The sequence below is a fragment of the Phasianus colchicus genome, chromosome 2 (assembly GCF_987193195.1).
Source record: "Phasianus colchicus chromosome 2, bPhaCol1.hap1.1, whole genome shotgun sequence".
Taxonomy (NCBI): domain Eukaryota; kingdom Metazoa; phylum Chordata; class Aves; order Galliformes; family Phasianidae; genus Phasianus; species Phasianus colchicus.
In genome coordinates, this window is record NC_143437.1 from 31,034,428 (window position 1) to 31,044,643 (window position 10,216).

Sequence of the window (10,216 nt, forward strand, 5' to 3'; positions counted from 1 at the left end):
GTCACCTGTTGGGGTTTCTGCTTCAGCTATCTTCCTTTTTTTCATTCCTGTAAGCCTGAATCTTTCCCATAGGATTTTATAGAAGTTTCAGCTTGTCAGTTAGCTGTTTTATGGCATTTCACAGGCAACATTCTTGAGTGCTACTGAGTGCTATATTCAACAATCTAAATACTTGTTGCACTTGGGTCACAGATGTTTCAACCTTGTTTACAAGTCTGAGTGATACCAGAAAATAGCCACAGCTTTTTAAGTTCTGAAGTCTGCATCCAGCAGAAGAGTCAGTTTTTTTGAAGTGTTCCAAAAGCTACATCTGACTACAGTGTTAGAAGAAAATAGAAAAATACCAAGATTTACATTCCAGAGGGGGAAAAATGTCCAAGTTAATTCCTTTGTTAATTGTTCTCTTTTGCTCCCTATACTGGCTTGCTTCTAGATCAGTCTAGAAAACTGGAGGCAAATTCATGAGTTCAAAGTTTGTTCTTAAAGAGTGTATTTGCAGAAGTATTTGCAACCAGAACACCTGAACGAGACTCTCAAATCTTTGAAGATGGACAGTGAGGAAAAACAGGACAAAAGATGGAAAAAAATGTGCAAAGGGTGCACAGACACTGACAATTCAGTGTTTAGGCTTTCCTAATCACCTTTTCTGAGGACTCACATTTGGTACTATTTAACGCTATGAGAAGACCACTATATACAAATTTTGTTTTTAATCATGTTCTGCCTTGAACATTGTCCAAGAATACTGATAGATCATTGTAAAAATAAAAATAATTAAAAAAAATCACTCATGCTGTACAGTTGATGTCATTTCATTGTCACAGCACAGCAAATATGAGATTGTTTGATCTTTACTGCTCTAAGAGTTCACCATTGCTACCGAGGCTGTTGGTATAAAAAACTTTAAAAGGTACTTCTGGTATATTTTCACTGCTAATGATGCACTGATAATATTATTTAGTCCTAGACACAGTTCCTCTCATGCACACATATCAAGGACAACAAAGTTTTAGTTTTCTGTTATTAACACAAGAATTTCTACCAAGTTTACCTTTGCACAGATTACATATTCACTGAAAATCATGCCAACCATTCAAAAATCTGCTGGCATTTTACCTGGTGAGGTACGGAAGCGACACTGTCCGGTCATGGGATCGTACTCCTGGTTTTCATCAGAACACAGGCACAGGAAAGAACCATCGACGTTTTCACAGAGGGCTTCACCACATACCCCGCTCAGCATTTCACATTCATTCACATCTGGGTGAAAAGGCAGAAACATAAATCAATTCAAAGCCACTACTGACAGTTTATTCTTTTATCTGCTGTATCCGTGCCAACGTTGTCTGCCTGATTTCAGATGTGATCTCTGGGGAAGGATTAAAACCTCACTAATACCTAAGTGGGCTCATAAACAAGTAGTTAGGCCCTTTGAAATAAAGGTACATGAAAGCCACAGTGCAGTTTATAAAAAGATTGGTGCTGTTTGGGTACTGCTTGTAGACTGGAACACCAGTTTTCTTTTGTTTCTTTTTTGGGGGGTTGCTTTTTCATTTCTAAATACTTTATTTTTCTCAGCACCATTTTCTCGGGCTTTAAGATCGAGTCTCATTTCATTTGTTTTCTTAGAAGAGTTACTACAACCAAACTTGTTCTCTTTATTATCAAACTTCCAGTAAATGCAGGGAGTGAAATAAGTGGTGCAATACAGACTGCACTATGAAAAGACAGTTCACTTTTCATCTCAAAATCCCATTTTTCCAGTGAACATCCACTGAACAACGAATTCTCCACCTGCACTTCCACTGCATGTGTTCTGTATCTGTGTGAGTCCTCACAGGCTGCTCTGCAGCCCACAAGGGTTATTTTCCTACACAAATTTCCTCTCCCACCTTCAGATGCTCCAAAGTAATACCTGTGACTGGCCAACTATTAAACAAACAAAAAAATCTGTAACATATTTTTAACTTGGATTCCATATACCTAATAATTAGTCTACCCTGAAATGCTTTCAGTTGATGGGAGGGTTGTCTGCTGTTTAAACAAAGGTCACCAAATATTCTCAGTATGACTTTATTCCCTTTGAGGCTGTTAAAGTTTACCATTGAAAACTACTTAGTGTTTCTACTAGTGACAGAATCTGAAAGTTATAATTTCTTCATTATGGTTCAGAAATATCTATAATTGAGTACAGTCTAAAGTGTAATTTGTGAGGCAGTCTTTTATCCTTTTTGCAGAAAGAATGAAAATCTACTCATGTGATTGACACTGCTTTGTATATGTTTATTTTTTATAAACGTTTTAACTTTGAAGAACATTGCCTGGCCAGGAACTTACATTTTTCCTAAAATTCTTTTGCTAAATAACCTTCATTGAAATGTATAAACATTTTTACAATTGTCCACCGTATTTCCAAGACTGTGTGTATTAAACAAGGTAAGAACTGAAAGACTGAGTTTCGTCCTAATTCTGGCTTGAAGAAATTGTTTAATGAATACTTTTCCTTGATCTGGTACTAATTTTCTATTAGCAACTTGTGCTGCCTCAGCCACTCATTAGGACCAAACACTGCTATTAACAACAGACAGAGAAACCTATTACTTAAAAAGAAATGGGTGCTATTTACACATGTATGAAAATCTCACAACTTTTCATGGTGATGGGTGTCTTTCCTGGGGCTTGAAGTCAATGTTAAAATATGTTCAAATACAGTGTGCCTAGGGAGGCGTGCCATTTAATTCAGTCTGCATGTACCACATGCCAAACTTTATTTCCTGTAGGAGGTACTACTGAGTTCTGGTTATTCAGTTAAGAGACTAAACAGATGTTGCATTTAAATAGGCTAAAGCATTAAATTCACTCAGTCAGGATTTATACCTATGCATGGTTCTGACATTCAGAAACAGTATGTTTCTTGTGTTTTTATCTTTTTCTAAGAGAGAAAATGAGTGGTTCAGCTTAGTTATTGTTGGTTTCTGTACAGTTCTAGTGATTAGTTCTCACTACATGGCTAAACAATTGTATTTCCACCTAGCACAGTGTTCAGTGAGCAAAGCACAGCTCAACTTCAGTAAAAATGATGAAAAAAGGAATACATTCTTGTGAGGAAATGCATTTTGCTTATCAGCTGCTTTTTACTTACTAGAACCTTACAGGAGAGACCACTTGCAAGTAGGAACTCACCTGTACACCCTTGCCCATCCTGGGAGTCCTGATAGCCCTGGTAACAGAGGCAGCGGTAGGAGCCATCCATGTTTTCACAGAACCCGTGGCTGCCGCACACTGTGCCATTCACACATTCATCAATGTCTGCAAGGAAGTATTTAACATCAGCCATATGACAATCAAAATAGATATTCATGAGGAGTGCAGGAAAACAACCAAAGGGCTGTTCTTGCAAACAGCTGTGATGCCTCTGCACAACAGAAAGGAATACACAAAGGACAGACCCAAAATCCTCAAGTGAAGTAGGAAGACATAAGATTTTGGAAATTGTTTCACTGTTAATTTCACTGGAAATATCTCATGTCAGACAACAATTTTCTTTCAACTGCCTCACCAACCTGCCCAACCTTGGCATGATGCTACGGAGCACAGAATAAGACACAGTTTAAACATTGAAACTGAATCCCTCATGCAAGAAGTGCTTAAGAGTATGGTTACATTCCTTTTGCAGAAGTGCTGAACGCAGGCCAAAGAGTTTATGTGGGACTTAGAAGTGCTGAACATATCTCATTCTGGCACTTGGCACAGAAGAAAATTTTGTGGTGCATGTGTAAGTGGCAGATATCTGCAGCATGTGCCTTCTGGTTTTAATCCTCAAAGTTTACACATATGAATAATCTTATGTAGGTAGGCAAAGTAATTACAATGCCGGCATGCTTTCTATACCAGCCCTTTCATTTGTAGCTCCCATTTGTGGTTTGCTGGTCTTACAAGTCACTGCATGAGTAAGTCTGTTCTTGACTCAGCTGCCCACCAACCTGTACTGAAGCAGAGCTCCTAGTGACAGAATGTGGTTTATTTTTGTAAGTGCATTACAAGTGCTAGGAATATATTGTTTTTATCTTCACTTAAATCAAGACCTAAAGCCAAGGCCCTGACCATCTGTGGTAATTTAAGATGTCACTGTATGTTTTTCAGGAGGAAGAACACTAGCTCAAAAAACGGAACCTGCCAGTATACTAGGATCAGTACCTTATGCTTTCTGAATTCCTCTGCAGTTTGAAGTGGAGAAGTTGCTGCTAAATTTCTTTCCTAGAATCCATTGTGACTGGTAAGTAAGGTTGCTGTTCACCAGGAATTATGTTCTCTGCTGTGCCTCTGAGATAATTACATTTTAAATGGTAAAAAAAAAAGTAACTCACTTTTGATTTACCTAGTTAATCCTGCTCATTAGAGCAGACCATGTGATGGTGTACCTTGAGCCTTAGGCACTTACTGAAGTCAGGGGCTGGGAGGACTGAACCCTGCATTGGCACAGAGGATGTGTTTGAGCAGGTGAGCAGCAGTTTGACAGGTTTAGAACTGCATATCGATTTTCAAGACCAGAAGAGAGATCCATAACATGTAACCTGGACTCTTAAATTAATAGGTTAAAAAAATACCTCTGGTATTTACTGAGTAAATTGTGGAATTGTACTTTATGTAAAGGCCTCTAATATAATTTTAAGGTTGTGTAAGTGAAGGAAAACTCATCTCTCACTGAATTGATCAACGGGTTAACAACATTCAGCTAAAATGCCAATTTCATGCAAAAACTGGATGTACTAAGTACACTGAAATCTTTGAATTTATGAATATAATCAATTGTATTTAAAAAACACTTGCAAATGGAACTTGTGGAATATTTTATTTGGTTTGTTGATTTTGTCAGTAGAAGTTTTTATGAGCTTCATGTCTTGATTTATTAAACAGACAAAATTAATTCTATAAAGTGCAATTTGTATTTGGCAAAGAATACAATTGCTTCTGTGTTTATTCTGAAAGAACTGAATGTGAAAATTAGAGTGCTTTTTGGATACTGGACTTCTTGAAGTCTACCACTAACCCTCCTCAGTAGAATTAATTGAGCAGTAAGAGCAAACAACATATATCTGCATTAAAGACACTGTCAAAGGTGAAAGGTCAAGTATTCCAATGATGGAATAGTGAAAGGATGCATATAGAGTTACTGGGAGAGTGGATATAAAACTTGTACACCAGCAGTTACAGTTGTGTTTTTGTGAACCTTCACTTTTGCTACTGAGCACTAGACCTGCATGACATATTTCAGGTTAATTTTTAGTCTCATGACCATCTGGAGTTTCATATATCTGGTAAAAAAAAAAAGTCTTAACACTATATCTTTTATTCAGAAAACTCTGTTAGGGGAATTCAAATTGAGTAAGCAGTGGTGGATTGACAGCCAGGAATTTAAGAAAACAGACAATAATGCAGTGCTTGTATTTTTAGTGGCCAGCTATAGTTTAATAACAGACGTTCCTGAGCCACAGGACGTTCACACTGCTGAAAGCCCAGACAGGAGAGACTACAACTGGGGATTTTGGAATTACATGAATTATAGTGTTTCTTTTACTGAATACCTAAATATTAAAGAAAACAGATAGGAGAATGGATTGTGCTCTTCAATAAACTAAGGTCATTGACTAAGGTCATTGAAAATCTGCAGAAACAAAATTTGGGATTGTAGCAGGTGTCCTAATATAGTATAAATAGTATATCCACAGGAGATGGCTTTGCTTTTAAAAAAGTACACAGTCTGAACATGACTGGATCTTTCAGTGCATGGGAAATTACAGAGAAGGTCCAAGCACCAAATATTTTTCCTTGTCTAGACAGCTCACTCAAAGGACGCTTGTTTTACAGCCGGAAAGGGCATTTGTTCCTTTAATGACGCTGTAAAGCATGAGCCTTGTAATTGGCAATTCTCTTGCTATGTAGAGACAGAGCAAGGGAAAAAATTAAATATGAAATAAACGTATCCTATGTCTATACAGTGACTAAAGTAGCTCTCTAATTATGATTGTTTTAGAATCCATGACTCAGTGCTGCCTGCTATAACCAAAACTCTTTTGATTTAATATCATCGAGGTGTAAAGAATGCTCATGCACTCAAGCCTGATCCTACTCAACAATCCTGTTTTCTGCCAATGTGAACAAGGTGAAGTAATATTTAACCTCAGGCACAAATATTTAAATCTCACTGATAACAATTTACATTGCAAAATTTCTGTCGGGTCAGTTTTGTACGCTGCTTAGAAGAACAGCTGCGGTTCTGAGACTTCCAGGGCTGTCCATAACACCCCCAAGTTAAAATCAGGACAGTGAATATTTGAATAAAGATTGGTCATCTAGAGGCAAGGATCGAAATATTGTGATATGGTAAGACAGACTCTTGTTTTTCCCTTTGTGTTCCTGTTTCTTTAGTGTCCTGTTAAAAAGCAGTTATTGCCCTAACACATCTCTATCAGGAAACGTTAAGAAAGTTGAAGTTTGTGATTATTCTTTATTCATTGTGAAACAAAGAGCTCACAGGGGCACTCTGGAGATGAATGCCTGAATCCAAGTTTGGCAAAAGCTTTCTTACCTCAGTGTTTAATCAGAGACTTGGTGAAAATTAAGTTGCCTACTGCATAAAATTTATGAGACGGCAACTGAGGGCAAGCAGACATTGAAAAGCTCTGAAGGAATGTGTCAGTTATTTTGGAATGCCTGTTGATGCTGACACTGGGGCTATGGGCTTGGAGCAGAGAGAGGGAAAAGTGAGGGAGCCACTGAGATAAAGATGAGATTTGACATGAAAACAGAAGAAGCGCTTGGTGCAGGGCATTGACTTCAGCATCGGAGAACCTCTAAGTTGAGTTTTTGCCAACATAGTTGACTAGCAACCAGCTGGGTAAGGTATCTTTATAGGAATCCCAGAGAGCTCCACAGGGAGCTATGGAGTGCTCTAAAAGCCTCCTGTTCTGAGAGCATGGCACAGTCAAATTGCTGAGCCTGGGGCCATGAAGCAGTGAAATGTCACCACCACAACAAAAGCTTGTCTACGCCATGGAAGCAGACACAGTCTGCACAGCTGTTCAGTTTGCTTTGGCCATAGCCATAAAAACTCCATACCAGAACTGAACCACACAGGCTTCTTACTGTTTTATGTTGTTATTTTTTCTGACTCTTCAAAGAATTATTAAATTCATACAAAAACAGCTTGGAGATACGGAAAATCTGTTCTCCAGGTACAGAAAAGCATCCGAATCCAGCAAAATTTCCTCTCTGATGGCATAAACAGTTATCCTCACTCACTTAACTGGAGATAAATTCAGAGGCACCTTGTGTAAAGAACAGTAGCTTCTGCAGATTGAAGTCACATCCTTTCTCAGTACCTGGAATGTCACACATTCTTTCTGTTTCTAATCTTATTGTTTCATCTTGTCTTTTTGCAAGCTGACTCTTGAAACTGACATCAAAACCAAATGTTAACTAAGCAGTAAATATTAATTAAGCACTGAAGTCATCAGTGCTTCCCTTAAATGATTTTCTTCAACTCTAGAAATGTTATTATTGAAATGACAGAATGGAGAAACTAGTTACAGTAAAAAACGAGTGCTGCTGCTTCAGAAGACTAGAAGTACCTCTGTTTCGCCAAGTTATTAAAATACTTTTCCAAGTGCTGAAGTCTGATCTGTATTCCATACACACCAATTACTTGTGAAGCACAGTGACCTGGTTTTGTATTTTTTTTTATTCTTCACTAAAAATGTTCCAAAACTACTCATGCTCCTGGAAACAGATCTATCTGCTGATTTCATCCCTTTCTATTTAGTAAAACTCAGGCTTTTAAATTTTAATGAAGATTACCTATGTACTGCTGTCTCATACGTGGTAGGAACCCTTCCCTAAGAATTGCTTATTAACTGTCAGAGATCAAGACAGAGGATTCAGTTTCTGGTCTGTCCCCTAAAATCGGATGCCACTAACTTTTTAAGTTGTGTTTCTGTTCAGTGTTGTCTTTTTTAATTTCTGAGAGTTTGATTCCACAAGGCTGGTAAATGTTCTTCTAACTGATTTGGAAAAAATGTTTGCTTTCTACTAAAAGCAAGCTACATTCTTCTCTCTTTCTTTTTTTAAAACTATGTTGAACAGTGAGGCAAAACACCTGCTGCTACTTTTCTTGCTGAGAAACAGAAGGTATTTAACCATATCCTACATAAAGAGAGGGTGAAATGTATATGTGCTGCCAAAAGAGTCTAAGAACATGATTTTTAGCAACTGGTTACCAGAAAAGTTGGAAATCACCCCATTACTTGAAATCATACAATACTGGCTTCTCCATCTGTCACTGGGCCTATTCAGAGTCATCCTTTCTAGTCTAATTGCAAGGCTTTTCTATAACGTTTTGACAAATAAAGTAAATATTTAGAGATGAAAAAGCAATAAAATATCTACAGGAGTTTCTAGTTATTGGCAATAAGTAAAGCACAAATAGTGTGTTTGATGTCATGCTGTATCTAAATATATATAGCACACATTCTCTTACATCAGCATAACAATATTCCCTTACCAATTTAATTTCCTTAGTTATCAAATTACTTTAACAAGTTCAGCTTGAATAATAATTGTCTTTCCTCTGCTAAAGTAGAATGAGTAAATGTTACAGAAGTTTCCATGCATCTTCTCCATAGAAGGAAGAGCCTTTCATTAGACCTAAGCATACTGACGAGAAGAGCTGGCCCATGGAAAATCAATCACACGAGAATTTACTGCTTATAATCTAGGATAGGGAACAGCTTGCTTATGTTTTGGATGTTTGGGATCCACTACTGCAAGGTTTTAACACTGAGTTATCCCTGCCCAGGTCATCTTCTCTGCATGCATCCTCCTGAACTACTACAGCATATACAGACTTTTTCCTCTTCAGCATTATTACTCTCCCCACAAGGCTTCCTGCCTTGAAAAATCCTTTCATCCATAAACGCAGCCATTTTTCATTCAGTTAGGGGAATTTATATTTTCTGCTAGTATCACTGTCAAAAAACCACAGATCTCCTTGGTATCACTGAACTCAAGTCTCCTGGTTCAAATTAAGTGCAGTAGAGTAGCAATCATTAAAAAGCGTGTGCTTTCCATTAGGAACAAGGTATTTTCTCATACAATAACCAAATAACAACTCTAGGTTGATGTAAATTCTAGACTTCTTGCTGATGTTTCTCAGTGGTGTTATTACTTTTACAACCTTACTTGAAAAATACTCCTGTAAGCACACCTGCATATGAAGTGTAAGCTGTATTGCTGTAAAGATCTAATCACTAAGATTTACTTAAACTTCTGCCATTTCAAAGTGTATGAAGTTCTATCATAGGTAGCATTTAACTACAGTTTCTCACTGGAGCTCTGTTGCATGGATGCTTCGGCTGGTTGTCAAGATGTTGATAAGGAAGGTTCTGTTGTCTCACATCCAACAATAAAATTAACTTTAAATTAAATGACACTAAGTATTTATGGCAGTAAGAGCTACCCATCTGAAACCTCTCAGTAGCCTGAATTCTAACGTCTTTTTACTTGTGTTTTATATGTATTACTTCTCCCTCTGTTACTGGATGATAGAAATGATTTCTCACTCTGAAAAGATTTTCATATTATTGCAGATATCTGCTGATTTCACATATCTTAACATGAATATCATTCTCATCTTTGCCATCATTGGCCATATTTAGATCTGTATTTCTTTTTCACTGACTTCTTTTGCTCAAAAAAAAAAATATATATATATAATTAAGATGGTAAAATTTGTATAAGTCAAGAGAAGTAAAGCTTCTAACAGCTTCTAACAAACATGAGCTCCATTGTGTCTCCCACTTTGTATATTTCATGTTATACTTATTATGACACAAGCAGCAATTTATCACATCATGCATTTAAGAGAAAAAAGCCAGAAAAGACCTTTAGGTGTCAGATTGCTGAGTTAACAATGGTTCTGGAATATTACATAAAAATGGACTGCTTGCCCCCCACCTGTCCCAGCCAGTGTCAGCAAATCAGTGGGAATGCAGGGGGAAGCTCACGAGTTACTGTGACTTGTCTCACCTTCACAGGTTCGGCTGCTTGCAGACACAGAAAAGCCCTGCTCACATATGCACTGGTAGGAACCATCTGTGTTTAGACACTCTCCATGAGGTGAACAGAGGTCAGATCTCTCACATTCATTGATATCTGAAAG

At 37.5% G+C, this 10,216-nt stretch overlaps 1 protein-coding gene across 7 annotated transcripts in view; it reads right to left on the reverse strand.

The window, feature by feature from the left end:
• LTBP1 (latent transforming growth factor beta binding protein 1) overlaps positions 1-10,216 on the reverse strand; it is a 187,540-nt gene that overhangs the window by 26,545 nt on the left and 150,779 nt on the right. For 6 of the 7 annotated variants that reach the window (XM_031593368.2, XM_031593374.2, XM_031593361.2 and 3 more), the window contains 3 exons: positions 10,084-10,209; positions 3,184-3,309; positions 1,117-1,260 (listed from right to left, as the gene is read on the reverse strand). In XM_031593368.2, the coding sequence (XP_031449228.2) occupies positions 1,117-1,260; positions 3,184-3,309; positions 10,084-10,209 (396 nt within the window). The remainder of the gene's footprint in view (positions 1-1,116; positions 1,261-3,183; positions 3,310-10,083; positions 10,210-10,216) is intronic. The other variant, XM_090135253.1, reaches the window with a different exon arrangement.